General features: G+C 44.8%; 1 protein-coding gene across 8 annotated transcripts in view; it reads right to left on the bottom strand.

Annotated features, from left to right (window-relative positions):
* LOC106609939 (protocadherin Fat 1) overlaps positions 1-17,200 on the bottom strand; it is a 99,630-nt gene that overhangs the window by 36,026 nt on the left and 46,404 nt on the right. For 6 of the 8 annotated variants that reach the window (XR_006770770.1, XR_001329800.2, XM_014208975.2 and 3 more), the window contains exons 7-10: positions 16,830-16,895; positions 15,829-15,968; positions 1,100-1,375; positions 165-375 (exon numbers count right to left, since the gene is read on the bottom strand). Coding sequence is in view for 6 of the 8 variants with exons in the window: in XM_014208975.2 (XP_014064450.2) it covers positions 165-375; positions 1,100-1,375; positions 15,829-15,968; positions 16,830-16,895 (693 nt within the window). In the remaining 2 variants the exon portion in view is untranslated. The remainder of the gene's footprint in view (positions 1-164; positions 376-1,099; positions 1,376-15,828; positions 15,969-16,829; positions 16,896-17,200) is intronic. The other 2 variants (XM_014208978.2, XM_014208980.2) reach the window with 1 other exon arrangement.

Below are 17,200 nucleotides of genomic sequence, written 5' to 3'. Positions count from 1 at the left end.
AAGTTTCGCCTAGGTACCGATCTAGGATCAGCTTCCCCTCGTCAAATCCTAACCATAACCATTAGTGTGGAAAATGCAAAACTGATCCAAGATCCGAATCTAGGGGCAACCTCATGCCACTCCTAAGAATGTAGTCTAGGGCGCCTGTGGTGCTGTTAGCCAACCTGACTCGATGCTGTAGATAACCTCTGCATTCTGTCCCTTGTCTTTGTCCAGGGCGGTGACCTGGAGGACTGCCGAGCCCAAGGCAGCCGACTCGAAGACGCGCCCGGAGTAGGGCGAGCCCACGAACCACGGCGCGTTGTCGTTGGTGTCCTCCACGTCCACGATGACGCGCACCAGGTTCCTCTTGACAGGGATGTCCTGGTCACGTACCTGGGGAGGGGGGAAAGAGAGCGAGAAAGAAAGAAAAAGAGACAGAGAGAGATGCAGAGAAAGGAATAGGACAGAGGGGGAGACAGATAGGGATACAGAAAAAGAGAGAATTAATGAGTTGTAATACAATCTGAAGCAAACTCTTCTTTCCCTCAACAGTAACTTCATTAAAATGACAACACGTCAAAGTAACTATTTTTCTTAATTTGTCTTAATTCCCAGTGATCCAAACAAGTAAACAATGAATGGGCGGGGGGGATCACTTTGGATGGGTGCTGCATGGTTAGTTCCAAATGGCAAATACCAGCAAACAAACAAACAATTAATCAATACAGGCTGACTGCCCATCTGTTGGAATTGGAGAGTGGCTGATTGAGAGAGACACACACAGTGGCTGAATAGGAGAGAGTGTTCTGAAACCTATGTTACTCTCTCAATAGAGAAAGTGGCTCAGAATCAAATCTTTCATAATATGCTAATAGAACACCGACATTCCTTTTATCTGTTCCGTTTCTATGGTAATAATGATGATATAACGACATATTCCGATTGGCTGGGCTGAGTGGGTTCGTTAAGGGCGTACAGTCCATGTGTTAATTGTCTGAGCACCACACCACTTTGACCAAGGCTCTAGCAAGTTTTTCCAGCACACTCAGCACTGATACCAGAATAATAACACACATTAATAAATAGGTAGATTCTAGAACATCCATGAAATCCGTACCATAACAGTGAGAGTGTGGCGCCGCATGGTCTCGTGGTCAAGCCGCTCGGCCGTGTAGAGGGCACCGCTTCCCGGGTCCAGACGGAACTTCTTCAGGCTGAAGGGGTCGGTGCTGCTCAAGAGGGTAAAGGTCAACTTGTTCTTATCGTCTTCGTCCGTGGCACCGATCCGGAGCACCTCGGTCTCTGGCGGCGTGTCCTCTGCCACAACCACCTCGTAGCGCGGCTGGGAGAACTGGGGCCGGTGGTTGTTGGTGTCGATGACACGGATCAGCACCTGGTGGGAGGAGGGGAGAGGGATGGTGGATGTCAGTATAGTGAATATTTGAGTCAGGGTCAATCAGAGAGTAATGCATGATGTTGTGAATATTTGAGTCAGGGTCAATCAGAGTAATGCATGATGTCGTTGACTTTTCACTGTCTCTCAGTCATTGTTTCTCTGTCTCCACTCTTCACTCACGCTCTCTCTTTCTCCATTCCCAAGAGTGCTCTTTTCATCCTCTACTTCCCATCTCTCCCTCCCTCTTTCTCCATTCCTGACTCCCTCTTCCCCTCTCTACATCCCTTTCCATCCATCTTTCAAGTAATGAGCAGTGTTGTGAAATACTTTCCACCGGATGGCCACTTGGCACTGCCGACAAGGAAAACAAGAAATCAATGTGGGATAACCCTAATGCTTTCAGGTGAAATCACGTTGAGAGAGCATTGAGGGAGTGTTAAAGAGGCGGTGATAAAGTTACAGGTGATCGCTTGATTAATGACATCAGAGTAAGCCATCAGTTGTGAAACGTAAAATGCATTTAGAAATATATTGCAGATTCAAAAGGTTCACCAACTATTTATCACACGGATAATGTGAGTTTCATAGTTCAAGGATGAGGATTGATTATGAAAAAATATATATCTGCTCATACATTGAGGTACACCTTAATAGGAACGTATAATACATTGACAGATATATGAATGCACACGATCTTTGATAAAAGTGCCATTGTGTAATTCCATAACACAGCATCATACTCGAAACATATATTGCAAAATATATTTTCCACACAAAGACCGACCTTTTTGTCACAATACCACAGTTGGCAATGTGGAATTTTCCCCCCCATCTCATACAAAGAATCACATCCCTGGTCCCTAAACAAAAAATCCAGCGAGGCTTGTTTTTATCAATGTGAGCCACTCGTCTACTGGACTTCCGACGAGGGATTAGGGCGAGCCCATGGAATGGCTGTGGCTGTAGCTGGCCCGGCGGGGTTTTCCACGGCGGCAAAACAAAAGGAAAACACAGATTGGACACCTGGATGCCAGCCACCAGGGGGCAATTTCACCTTTATTTATTGAACCAGGTTGGCTAGTTGCAGGTTGGCAACTGCGACCTGGCCAAGATAAAGCATAGCAATTCGACACATACAACAACACAGAGTTACACATGGAATAAACAAAACATACAGTCAATAATACAGTAGAACAAAAGAAAACAAAAAGTATATATACATTGAGTGCAAATGAGGTAAGATAAGGGAGTTAAGGCAATAAATAGGCCATGGTGGCGAAGTAATTACAATATAGCAATTAAACACTGGAATGGTAGATGTGCAGAAGATGAATGTGCAAGTAGAGATACTGGGGTGCAAAGGAGCAAGATAAATAAATAAATAAATACAGTATGGGGGTGAGGTAGGTAGATGGATGTGCTATGTACAGGAGCAGTGATCTGTGAGCTGCTCTGACAGCTGGTGCTTAAAGCAAGTGAGGGAGATATGAGTCTCCAGCTTCAGAGATTTTTGCAGTTCGTTCCAGTCATTGGCAGCAGAGAACTGGAAGGAAAGACGACCGAAGGAGGAATTGGCTTTGGGGGTGACCAGTGAGATATACCTGCTGGAGCACGTGCTACAAGTGGGTGCTGCTATGGTGACCAGTGAGCTGAGATAAGGCGGAGCTTTACCTAGCAGAGACTTGTAGATAACCTGTAGCCAGTGGGTTTGGCGACGAGTATGAAGCGAGGGCCAACCAACGAGAGTGTACAGGTCGCAGTGGTGGGTAGCGTATGGGGCTTTGGTGACAAAACGGATGGCACTGTGATAGACTGCATCCAATTTGTTGAGTAGAGTGTTAGATGCTATTTTATAGATGACTTCACCGAAGTCGAGGATCGGTAGGATGGTCAGTTTTGTAATGTCCCACATGGGAATAACACATCCAGCTGGAACCCGTATACCTGAATCCCACTATATAGGGCCAAACTGAGCCAAGCCGAGCTGAGCAATACTGGGCTGGCCTGGTTGCACATCCGTCATAGTAGCTGGAAGCTTGCTGTAAAAGACAACGTGAAAACGAAATATTTGAGCCGGCACAGATCAAATGGCGCAGATGTTATTGCGGGTGCAGTGAAATGCTTGTGTTCCTAGCTCCAACAGTGTAGTAGTATCTAACAATACACACAAATGTAAAAGTAAAAGAATGGAATTAAGAAATATAGAAATATTAGGACCAGCAATGTCGGCGTTCAGGCCTATCGTAGGAATCGTAGTCAAGAGGACAGAAATAGGCAACTCACTCACTGCCAGCACCTCTGCTCTACTACGCTGTCAAAAATGTCCGTTGGTGCCTCTTGACAGCAATGAGAGCATGGAAAACACTGCCAGCAGAGTGCAGGAGACAAATATAGCCTAATCTGACGGGTGCGATAACATAAAAAATCTGTCGTGAGGTTGGCAGGGCTGGCTGGGTTCACAGATGCCCATGTCAAGCAGTGGGGAGTACAGCTATTGGCTAGGTTGCATACTAGTTAGGCAGTGCTTTAGCTTCAGAGCTGGCAGTCTCAAATGTTAGCGGTATGCTAACAGTCAAGAGTTGTATCAGTCTGCAAGTGGATTGGATGAAAGTTAGCTTCTGAAAGATATTATTCTCAGTCCAAGTAGAATTGCATACCGCTGTGTACTGTACATTGCAACTGTACAGTTGCATCTCTAATCTATCCCTCTCGCTTTCTATCGCATACAGTTTTGTACAGAACTGGCAGTTATCGAGATGCAGGCACGTCCACAGATAGGGCTCAACCTGTGCCCGAGCACCTGCCCTTTTGCCCTCCTAGGAATTACTTTTAATTTTAATTTAGATTCTCTTTTCATTTTTGGTTTTCATCTAAAATGTAACAAAGTGCTCATCAAACGAGCAAATTTCATAAGCTCTTGAATCTCAGAAATGTCCCCCCCTGCCCAGCCCGAAGAAGCTCACTTGTTTGACTTGCATGTAGGGGCCACTAGCTGCGAGACGTGAATACTGGTAGGAGGCTACTTTAGAGTTGTATCTGTCATATGTGTGTCTCTCACTGTTAGTGACATAGAATGGGAAAACTTGACTGCGTCTTAGTAAGTGGCAGATGTCAGCAGCAGAACAAACTCACATCAAGTAAAAATGAGTTGGTTTCAACAGCATAGCGAACTAGCTAGCAAATTTACATCATCATTCGCTCCGATCAACTGATAAGACCCTCTTTTCCCAATGTCAATCATCTCTCGTCATCTGGCATTAGCTTGCTTACAATGTGTGATGTTGGCTGTTGTTTTAGAAAATAAATAGGTCTATACATTTGGACATTTTGGCTAGAGAGACATTTGGTATGTTATGAATTTTGAGCTCTGAAAGTTACGTCTGTGCACGGTCCTGTCTAGATCCTTCTTGAAACTGTACTCAGTGTGACCATAAAGGGGTCCCCAGTGGGGTGTGTGTAGTGTTATGGATAGGACCCTCTTGGCAGCCCACCAGTCTCTCTCTCTAGTCCAGGCGTCTCGTTTCATGTCACGCCAGACGTCACACTGTCTAAGGTCCCTGGGGCCTCTGCGATCCAGTTTGCACACACATACAAACACTCTCAACCCGCCACCGAGCCCCTACACAATGCATTTCAATCTGGACGGTGGCAGATAGCGCAGTGAGCAAAAGGAGGGCCCTTCACAAGCGGCTGGGCCTGAGAAGAAAAAAAAGAAATAGAAAAAGAAATCCCAGGCGAGTGTCCGCTCCTATCTGCCCAACCATCCACCAAGTGAGTCTACATACCGTCAGAAAGACAGGAAAGGGGGGAAACGAGACCGAGAAAAAGACGAATGTCCACTATCATCTATCCATCGGTCTATTTAAAAAAAAAAACACACATAGCCTCTTCAAGAAACTTCAAAGGGGTATTACCCCCGAATATGCATGATGCAATGTGACTGGCAGTTGAAAAGATGGCAAAGGAGAGAATTTCTCACTTTCGATACCTTCCTGAGGGACTCGGGTCAACGCAACAAGATTGGGACTGAGACAGCGAACAGAAACATATGACAGATGAAGAGATTAAAGGATGAAGAGAAAGATATAAAAAAGGAGAGATATTGAAAGGGAGAAAACGGCTGAGCGGAAAGCCCGAATCACGATGAGTAAGAGAAGAAAAGAGAGGGAGAGACAGAAAGAAATAGAAGGTGAAATTCAGAGAGGAGACAGTGAGAAAGAAAGAAAGAAAGAAACAAAAGAGAGAGAAGACAGTGAGGGAGAGAAAGAGAGAAAAGATAAAGACATAATACATCCAATAGGAAGAAAGAGGGGAACAGATAGCTCCAAGAGAACAAAAACAGAGTTAGATAGAGGAGGTAAAAATGGACAGCGTCTGCATGAAAAGGAGATACAGAAACAGTGAGAGAGTGAGGAATGAGACAGACAGAGAAAAGCACACAAGACAAATATGGAAAGTGAAAGAGAGAGAAAGATGGAAAAAGAAAACCGATAAATGGGAGCTGAGGCAGATTGTGGACAGAACAGCCTGAAGCACTACTGCAGAGCAGGAGGATGGTATGGGGGGCTGGCAAGGAGGCAGGGGAAAGGAATGGAAGGGAAGGAAGGGGGCAGCCTGCCTGGGCTGCCTGGCTGGCACCGCTCCCTGCCGATGAGGTGCCCAGGATGGAATGTTTCTCTCCGCTCCTGCTTCGGATCAGCTGACCCCCACACACACACAGAGAGAGAGAGAGGCCGCTTTGGAGCAAGAGGCAGACAAACAGAGAGACAGACTGGTCGTTTGGTAGGTAGGTATAGGCAGGCAGACAGACAGGAGAGAAAGATGGACAGAGAGACAGACAAACTCCCACATAACAGAACACCAAACAGAAACACTTTACTTCAATATGGTGTCACTTAGCCAGTCAGAGACCTAGGAACAGGTCAGCAAGGTAGCTGGAACAGGCATATAAGCTTAGGTCCAACCACGACCGCACAACAAACAACACCGCGAGCGAGAGCCAGCCAGCAACTTCCGAGAGGGACAGAAAGGGAAAATGGTGCCAGAGAAGAAAAAAAGAGCGAGAGAGAGAGAGTTCACACCTCCCCCACACAGACCTCCAACGCAGACCCGTGCGCGGCGTCCAACATGGTACACGTGAGGCAGAAAAACGCCACCGCCCTCAGCGGGTGCCATGTCCGGGTAAGGCGGGCAATGATGCCCCCCCTGCCAGGAGGCAGGTTTTTGGGTCCGGGATGTTGGCACGGTCCAACCTGTAGCTACATGCTTCTCGAAATAGGATTAAAATAGAACACGACCAACAGAGGTCCAGTGTTTCTTGTTTAGGCTTTATTCTCCCTCAACAGAATACATAATAATAATGATCTGTGCATGGTGGGACTGAGGGGGAGGGAGGGAGAACCTCGAATGTGGAAGGGAACAGAGAGGGAGAGAGAAAGGAAGAGAGAGAGAATTGAAAGAGGGAAAGAAAGAGAGATGGAGACCGATAGAAACAGAGCGAGAGACTGATAGAAACAGAAAGAGAGAGAGGGGGAGAAAACAAGAAAACAAACAAAGGCATTCCTTGGAGAGAGGAAGAAGGGAGGAGAGAGGAAAAACGAAAGAAAATAGGCCAGCTAGTCTGGCAGAGGCAGACACCACATGACTTTGAATTGAAGGAGAAGATAAGTGAAACTGTGTGTGCGCGTGTTTCGTTTCGACTAAACGAATGGCATACTCCCGGCCACAGGGTAAACAGCACACCTCCGTCACAGAAAACTAAGTACCCAAAACATCCCTTTGTATCTTAAATCCGTTGTTTGGCATGTTCTGTTGTTGTTTTCTTCCCCTCGGTTTACATGCAACGTCACAAAAATACGTCTTACTTGGGGTTCATCCACAAAGTCAATTACTCTGTTATTTCCATTGACTCATCTCTCCCCACACACAGAAACCCTAAAACGGGCCAGAACCCCACACTCCCCAACACGACCCATATTCCCTGTATGTGTGCTCATCCGCGGCCAGCGACTGATTTTCTCTGATGTCTAACTAAGAAGGTTCGGCTCCACAAAGGCCTTCACACACCCCTCACAGTAACGAGAGGCGACTTGAAAAACGGGGTGCACTGTCAGCGCCATGGCTAATTGTGTTATGTAATTTCTCCCCTTTGTAACGCCATCCCACTGGTCAAAACATGAAGGCGTCCCAACTGGAACCGTATTTCCTATAAAATACACGACTTTTGACCAGAGCCCTATGGTCAACGCCCTCGCTGTCGGAGGAAAGAACCGATCAGGGAATCAGCGATACCCGATATTTCCTTGTTTTCTGACGGACATGTCTTCTGAACTTGACTAAATCTGACTAATAAATCAATGTATGGACTGGGACAGAAGAGAATGAAGGAGGGGTCTGCTGAAGTGAATTTTCCTTGGAGATTGTGTGTGTGTGTGTGTGTGTGTGTGCATATGCAAGCATGTACAGTGCCAGTCAAAAGTTTGGAAATGCCTACTCATTTAAGGGTTTTCCTTTATTTTTACTATTTTCTATATTGTAGAATACTAGTGAAGATATCAAACATATGAAATCATGTAGTATATTTTATATTTGAGTTTCTTCAAAGTAGCCACCCTTTGCCTTGATGACAACTTTGCACACTCTTGGTATTCTCTTAACCAGCTTCATGAGGAAGTCACATGGAATGCATTTCAATTAACAGCTGTGCCTTGTTAAAAGTTAATTTCTGGAATTTCTTTCCTTCTTAATGCTTTTGAGCCAATCAGTTGTGTTGTGACAAGGTAGGACTGGAAAACAGAAGATTTGGTAAAAGACCAAGTCCATATTATGGCAAGAACAGCTAAATAAGCAAAGAGAAACGACAGTCCATCATTACTTTAAGACATGAAGGTCAGTCAATCTGGAAAATGTCAAGTGCAGTCGCAAAAACCATCAAGCAATATGATGAAACTGGCTCTCATGAGGACCACCACAGGAAAGGCAGACCGAAAGATACAGTTGAAGTCGGAAGTTTACATACACTTAGGTTTGAGTCATTAAAACAAGTTTTTCAACCACTCCACAAATTTCTTGTTAACAAACTATAGTTTTGGTAAGTCGGCTAGGACATCTACTTTGTGCATGACACAAGTAATCTTTCCAACAATTATTCACAGACAGATTATTTCACATAGAATTCACTGTATCACAATTCCAGTGGGTCAGAAGTTTACATACACTAAGTTGACTGTGCCTTTAAACAGCTTGGAAAATTCCAGAAAATGATGGCCATGGCCATGGCTGATTTCTTTTGATTTTCCCATGATGTCAAACAGAGGCACTGAGTTTGAAGGTAGGCCTTGAAATACATCCACAGGTACACCTCCAATTGACTCAAATTATGTCAATTAGCCTATTAGAAGCTTCTAAAGCCATGACATCCTTTTCTGGAATTTTCCAAGTTGTTTAAAGGGACAGTCAACTTAGTGTATGTAAACTTCTGACCCACTGGAATTGTGATACAGTGAATCATAAGTGAAATTATCTGTCTGTAAACAATTGTTGGAAAGATTACTTGTGTCATGCACGAAGTAGATGTCCTAACCGACTTGCCAAAACTATAGTTTGTTAACAAGAAATTTATGGAGTGGTAGAAAAACGAGTTTTAATGACTCCAACCTAAGTGTATGTAAACTTCCGACTTCACTGTATGCACGCACCACTTTTCAGTAAATATTTTTTAGAATTTTTTGAAACAAGTCATTTGTTTTCATTTCACTTCACCAATTTGGACAATTTTGTGAATGTCCATTACATGAAATCTAAATAAAAATTAATTTAAATTGCATGTTAAATGCAACAAAATAGGAAAAACGCCAAGGGGGATGAATACCTTTGCAAGGCACCGTAACAGACAGACTGTTCAGGCCTTCATGGTCGAATTGCTGCAAAGAAACCACTACTAAAGGACACCAATAAGAAGAAGAGACTTGCTTGGGCCAAGAAACACGAGCAATGGCCATTAGACCGGTGGAAATCTGTTCTTTGGTCTGATGAGTCCGAATTTGAGATTTTAGGTTCCAGCTGCCATGTCTTTGTGAGACGCAGAGTAGGTGAATGGATGATCTCTTCATGTGTGGTTCCCACCATTAAGCATGGAGGAGGAGGTGTTACGGTGTGGGGGTGCTTTGCTGGTGACACTGTTGATGAAGAATTTAGAATTCCAGGCACACCTGACCAGCATGGCTACCACAGCATTCTGCTGCGATACGCTTTCCCATCTGGTTTGCGCTTGGTGGGACAATCATTTGTTTTTCAACAGGACAATGACCCAAAACTCCTCCAGGCTGTGTAAGGGCTATTTGACCAAGAAGGAGAGTGATGGAGTGCGCATCAGATGACCTGGCCTCCACAATCACCTGATTCAACCCAATTGAGATGGTTTGGGATGAGTTGGACCGCAGAGTGAAAGAAAAGCAGCCAACAAGTGCTCAGGATACGTGGGGAGTCCTTCAAGACTGTTGGAAAATAATTCCAGCTGAAGCTGGTTGAGAGATTGCCAAGAGTGTAAAGCTGTCATCAAGAGAAAGAGTGGCTACTTTGAAGAATCTAAAATATATTTTGATTTGTTTAACAGTGTTTTTGTTACTACATGATTCCATATGTGTTATTTCATAGTGTTGTCTTCACTATTATTCTACAATGTAGTAGTAGTAGTAAAAATAAAGAAAAACCCTGGAATGCGTAAGTGTGTCCAAACCTTTGACTGGTACTGTATGTATTTGTGTGTGTGTGCTTACATATGCAAGCATGTATGTATTTGTGTGTGTGTGTGTGTGTGTGTGTGTGTGTGTGTGTGTGTGTGGCGAGAGTCTGTGTGCGCATTTGCCTGTGCGCGTCTCTCTCTCTCTCCACATGACAATAGGGCGCTCTGTGATGGATCTGAAGCCTCCATTTAGCGATGCTTCCGTCGGCGGGCTGTGGAAAACATAGCCGCCTGCTTCGGCGCCCCAACCCAGCAGGCTGAGAGGGGCTCGGGGGCGCACAGTGCCCCATGATAAAAGGCTCTATTTACAGGCAGAGGCAACAAGTAGAGTTTTTTCCCCACAACGGATCTCTGAATGCTTTTGAGAAGAGGCACAGAACCATTGGAATATTTCCAGAGTCGATAGGCCTGAGACTGTGACTATGGATAGGGACCTGGGTTGAAATTAGAGGTCGACCGATTATGATTTTTCAACGCCGATACCGATTATTGGAGGACCAAAAAAACCCGATAACGATTTATCGTCCGATTTTTATATATATATATATATAGATTGATAAATAGAGTTTATATATATTTGTAATCATGACAATTACACCTATAATAACTACAACCTAAAACTTCTTAACTGGGAAAATTGAAGAACTGGGAATATTGAACCACCAGCTTTCATATGTTCTGAGCAAGGAACTTAAACGTTAGCTTTTTTACATGGCACATATTGCAGTTTTACTTTCTTCTCCAACACTGTGTTTTTGCAGTATTTAAACCAAATTGAGCATGTTTCATAATTTTTTTGAGACTAAATAGATTTTATTCATGTATTATATTAAGTTAAAATAAATAAAATGACACGTTGATAATTATGACACGTTGACTATTTCTCTCTATACCATTTGTATTTCATATACCTTTCACAATTGGATGTTCTAATAGGCACTTTAGTATTGCCAGCCTAATCTCAGTAGTTGATAGGCTTGAAGTCATAAACAGCGCTGTGCTTCAAGGATTGCTAAGAGCTGCTGGCTCATGCAGTAAAGTTTGAACGAATGCTTACAAGCCTGCTGCTGCCGGGTACTGCTCAGTCAGACTTCTCTATCAAATCACAGACGTAATTATAATATAATAAACACAGAAATACGAGCCTTTGGTCATTAATATGGTCAAATCCAGACACTATCATTTCGAAAAAAAAAGGTTTATTCTTTCAGTGAAATAAGGAACCGTTCCGTATTTTATCAAACGTGTGGCAACCCTAAGTCTAAATATTGCTGTTACATTGCACAACCTTGAATGTTATGTCATAATTATGTAAAATTCTGGCAAATTAGTTCGCAACAAGCCAGGCAGCCCAAACTCTAGCATATACCCTGACTCTGCGTGCAATGAATGCAAGAGAAGTGACACAATTTCCCTAGTTAATATTGCCTGCGAACATGAATTTCTTTTAGCTAAATATGCAGGTTTAAAAATATATACTTCTATGTACTGATTTTAAGAAAGGCATTGATGTTTATGGTTAGGTACATTCGTGCAACGATTGTGCTTTTTTCGCGAATGCGCTTTTGTTAAATCATAACCCGTTTGGCGAAAAAGGCTGTGATTTTATGATAACTTAACAGGCACCGCATTGATTATTTACAACGCAGGACAAGCTAGTTAACCTAGTAATATCATCAACCAAGTGCAGTTAACTAGTGATTGTGAAGATGGATTGTTTTTTATAAGATAAGTTTAATGCTAGCTAGCAACTTACCATTGCTCCTTGCTGCACTCGCATAACAGGTGGTCAGCCTGCCACGCAGTTTCCTCATGGAATGCAATGTAATCGGCCATAATCGGCGATTACCAATTGTTATGAAAACTTGAAATCAGCCCTAATTAATTGGCCATGCCGATTAATCGGTCGACCTCTAGTTGAAATAGTGTGTTTTATTTCAAATACTTTGATTGAGCTTGCCTGGCACAATGGAATGAATAGGATAGTCCTAAAAGAGCAAACCTGTCACTAGGCATGCACAATGAAACACTTTGAAAGTAAACAAATGCTATTTGAACGCCAGTCTGGACTATGGATTGGAAACGGAGAGGCCAATAAGTAAAAAATTTCACTATTAACATATCACATAATAGCAATATCATTATGTATCTGCCATGAGTTGGAGGTGACTAGTTGTGGATTTTCATAAAACCTTTACAGCTCGGCACGCCTCTAACCTCAAAAGATTGTTCATCTCGGGATTAAAGAATGTGAAGTGGACCTGCACTTTTCTTTAGCCCCAGTCTTTTCAGGAGACCTCAATGTACTTTCGTGTCTCCCGAGAGAGAGAGAAAGAGAGAGAGAGAGGGAGAGAAAGAAAGAAAGGAGTGCAGTGAGAAAAGGAGAAGAAAAGACATGCAGGTTCAGTGAGGGGGAAGGAGGGGTGTAGCTGCAGACACGGGCTGTGGAATGCACACTTTTTAAAAAGCGCCTGGCTAGACAGGCACCGTTCTTCCGCCCTCCTCTCTTTCTTCCTCCCTCGCTCCTCGGCCCTTCAGAAATGAGACAATGGAAGAATCCCGGAGCTGGTCTGCCAAGAAAGCGGTTCCGAACGCTCCTTGCCTGTATCCCAAATAGCACCTTGTTCCCTATAAAGTGCATGATAGAGTGAATAGGGTTCCATTTGGGATGTAGACCTCTTCTGCCGCCGGTAGATGTGGACAGAGAGAAGAAGGAATGTCCGCCAAGCACATGTTATGACGTTAGGGGTCAAGTTTGGAAAAGCGAGCGCCTGGAGTATGTGCAGTGTTGACCCACGCGCGAGTCTAATCAAAAACAGGCAATGGATGGGCGCATGGAATTTCTGACCTCACTCTAGATCCAACTCCTTGCTTAACCCCTCGTCTGTCTGTCTGTCTGTCTGTCTGTCTGTCTGGCTGGCTGTCAGACAAAGGGAGTCACAGCTTAATTTACATTTGGCAAGATTACCGAAATCAGAACTATAAGCACTGAAATGGATGGAGAAAGAATGAAGACTCATGCAAACCATGTTTATGTTTCCATAATGTCATGATCGTCGTAATAGATGGACCAAGGCGCAGCGGGTACGTGAATGCTCATTTTTATTAATCCAAAACGAAAAAACGATAAACGGACAACAAAACAGTCTTGTAGGCAACACACAGCAATACAAGAAACAATCTCCCACAAACATACTCCTAATTATAGGACCTTCAATCAGAGGCAACTATAGACAGCTGCCTCCAACTGAAGGCCCCAACACCAATTAGCAAAACATAGAAATACAAACGACTAGACAGAACATAGAAATAAACTAACATAGAACAATAACCAAAAACCCCGGAATACATACATCTAACACCCCTCTACATACACAACCACCCCGAACCATATAAAACAAATACCCCCTGCCACGTCCTGACCAAACTCAAATAACAAATAACCACTTTACTGGTCAGGACATGACAGTACCCCCCCCAAAGGTGCAGACCCCGGATGCACCTGACAACAAAAATAAACACCTAAACTAAAGGGAGAGAAGGGAGGATGGCTGCCGTCACCGACGGCTCCCGTGCTACACCCCCCCTCCCCAAACCTCCTACAGTGGAGGTGGCTTAGGCTCAGGCCTTAGTCCCCTACCTGACCAGTCCACCCCCACTGAATACCTCTGCCTGAAGCCTGTCACTGAGGACCCTGGACTGTACTCTGGAAGCTCCGGACTGTGGGAGGACTCTGGGAGCTCCGGACTGTGGGCCGACTCTCTTGGTTCCGGACAGTGGGCCGTCTCTCTTGGTTCCGGACAGTGGGCCGTCTCTCTTGGTTCCGGACAGTGGGCCGTCTCTCTTGGTTCCGGACAGTCTGGACGAGGCACTGTTGCCGGAAGTTCTGGACGAGGCACTGTTGCCGGAAGTTCTGGACGAGGCACTGTTGTCGGAAGTTCTGGACGAGGCACTGTTACCGGACACTCTGGACGAGGCACTGTTACCGGACACTCTGGATGAGGCACTGTCGTCGGAAGCTCGGGACTGGGCTGACGCACTGGAAGCCTGATGCGTGGGGCTGGTAGTGGAGGTACCAGACTGGGGACATGCACCTCAGGGCTAGTGCGGGGAGCAGGAACAGGACGTACTGGACTGGGCTGATGCACTGGAAGCCTAGTGCGTGGTGCTGGCTTAGGAGACGCCAGACTAGGGACATGCACATCAGGGCTAGCACAAGAAGCAGGAACTGGATACACCGGGCCATGGGTAAGCACTGGAGGTCTGGAGTGCACCTCTTGCACAACCCGTCCTGGCTGGATGGAAATAGCAGCCCTGCATGAGCAGAGTGCTAGTACAGGGCGAACTGGGCTGTGCAGAGGCCTGATGGTTGCCGTGCGTAGAGCAGGCGTCAGGTAGCCTGGGACTAGGAGGCGCACTGGTGGCCAGATGCGCTGTGCAGGCATCCTCCTTCCAGGCTGGATGCCTACTCTAGCACGGCACTTGCGAGGGGCTGGGATCGCTCGCACCGGACTGTGCGTGCGCATGGGCGAGATCGCGCGCACTACCGCATACTCCGGCGCTCTCCACTCCAAATGCTTCCCATAATAAGCATGGGGAGCTGGCTTAGGGCTCACCCTTGGCCCAGCCAAACTACCCGTGTGCCCCCCCCCCCAATTGTTTTTTATTGGGGGTGCCTCTCGTGCTTCCCCATCGGCGCGTACAAAGCCTCATATCAGCGCCTATCCGCTTTGGCTGCCTCTATCTCCTCCGGTGGGCGACGGTATTCCCCAGCCTGGTGCCATTGTCCAGCCCCGTCCAGAATTTCCTCCCATGTCCATGATTCCCGATAGTCCACCTGCTGCTTCTTCCTCCGCTGCTTGGTCCGTGGTTGGTGGGAGATTCTGTCACGATCGTCGTAATAGATGGACCAAGGTGCAGTGGGTACGTGAATGCTCATTTTTATTAATCCAAAACAAACACCAAAAACGATAAACGGATGACAAAACAGTCTTGTAGGCAACACACAGCAATACAAGAAACAATCTCCCACAAACCCCAAAACAAACATACTCCTAATTATAGGACCTTCAATCAGAGGCAACTATAGACAGCTGCCTCCAACTGAAGGCCCCAACACCAATTAGCAAAACATAGAAATACAAACGACTAGACAGAACATAGAAATAAACTAACATAGAACAATAACCAAAAACCCCGGAATACATAAATCTAACACCCCTCTACATACACAACCACCCCGAACCATATAAAACAAACACCCCCTGCCACGTCCTGACCAAACTCAAATAACCCCTTTAGTGGTTAGGACGTGACACATAATCTATTCCTTTTCCTCCAATCACACAAGTCAATCACCTTTGTATTTTGTGAGAAACGCCACTATGCACTATTTAAGCGAGAATAAAGACATGAAAACACAAGCATCCAAAACTACGGCACGCAATGGGAACCCTCATGCAAACTTAACTCTACCATTTCATTTCAGAAATGTTTCCATAATCCTTTCCTCCGTAAACACAATGATCTGTACAGCCAAAACCATCCAAACCTCTGAAAACACAACAGGAACTCTCCTCATGCAACCCCAACATCTCATTCCCATAAATGTTTCCATAATCGTTCCCATCACAAAAGTCAATCATCCTACCTCATAGGATCCATGACAAACTCTACCGCCATCAACAAACATTAACGTTCCAATTACCTGGGTGCTGACAAATCTCGTCCCGTCTGTTGCCTCCACTGTCAGGTTATAATTGGATTTTTGCTCAGCATCGAGGGGCCTCGCCACGATCAGGGTCCCACTGGCCTTGCCCACGTCAAAGCGGCTGTCGTAGTTCCCACCTGGTGGAAACGACGGAAGGAAGGGTTAGGCGGGCGCACAATTAAAATGGACAGGAAATGAGTGGGGCTATCATCACCTGTTTAAATTATGACGCAGTACTGGAGCTAGGTAAGCTAACAGTAACATACGGTTCTGTTTGGCTGTGGCGTTAGGCAAGCGGAACTTATACATAAATGACATGTAATCCATGTATAATAATAATAATTTCAGTATTTATCCATACTGTTGCTTATATCAATATTATAAGCAACATTATCCCTATTGTTGATACATACAGAAGCACATATGTACTGCACTGTGTATCAACAATGTAAAAACATTTCCCAGTACTTATATTAACTTTCCAGGCTCATTATGGAACCATATGTGCAAGTGGTATGATGTGTATACATCAATCACATACAGTTAGTTGCATGTGTCAATAGATTCCACAAGACACCATGAATGAAAAACATATGGTACATAGACAAAATGGAGCCATATATTCATGTTTATGTGCGGTATATGTGTTTATGTAAATCTGTTGTCACACGACCACAAGAATGACAGAGACAATGCACAAGCTCAACCACAGGCATTTGACAGCACAGCTGGGTTCAAACACTATTTGAAATCTTTCAAATACTTTGAGCCTGCATGAAGTGTAGGATGGGCGGGGTTTGTACTTCTGGGACTATCCTATCGGTCTATTAAGCCAGGCAAGCTCAGTCAAGCACACCTAAAGAAGTTTAAATGATTTCAAATTGTTTTTGAACCCAGATCTGCATGACAGACATCACAGTCAACAATCTCCAATGGTATAAGAGAGATCACTTAATATAGCCAATGACAGCAGAGAGATCCCATTACAGCAGATCTACCTTCCGCTGTACAGTTGAGGTCGCAAGCCATCTGAACGATGTAAAACACTTCCCCCGTGTCTCCTTCTGGACAAACCAAATCCAGTAAAAGAGAGACATTCCCAAAGGAGAAAAGAAGAGAAGAGCAGCAGAGAAGCAGAAAACATAGAAAAAGAGAGGGAAGGCGTCAGTCAAACGTTGGTTAGAAGAAGGGAGAAGGGAGAAGTATTTTCAGGAAGTTTATGCAGTAGAGACGTTAACAGTCACCATGCAAAGAAGTCACTATAAGAGACTCAATTATTACAGTGAGCAAGGAGAAAAATAAGTTGTACATTGGTTTGTTTTTGGGTTTGTAGGCTACACACTCATATTCACTTGCTAGGGTTAGTGCT

Source organism: Salmo salar, chromosome ssa08 (assembly GCF_905237065.1).
Source record: "Salmo salar chromosome ssa08, Ssal_v3.1, whole genome shotgun sequence".
NCBI classification, from domain to species: Eukaryota; Metazoa; Chordata; class Actinopteri; order Salmoniformes; family Salmonidae; genus Salmo; species Salmo salar.
Note: the sequence above shows the minus strand (reverse complement) of the source record. Positions and strands in the feature narration are given on the sequence as shown.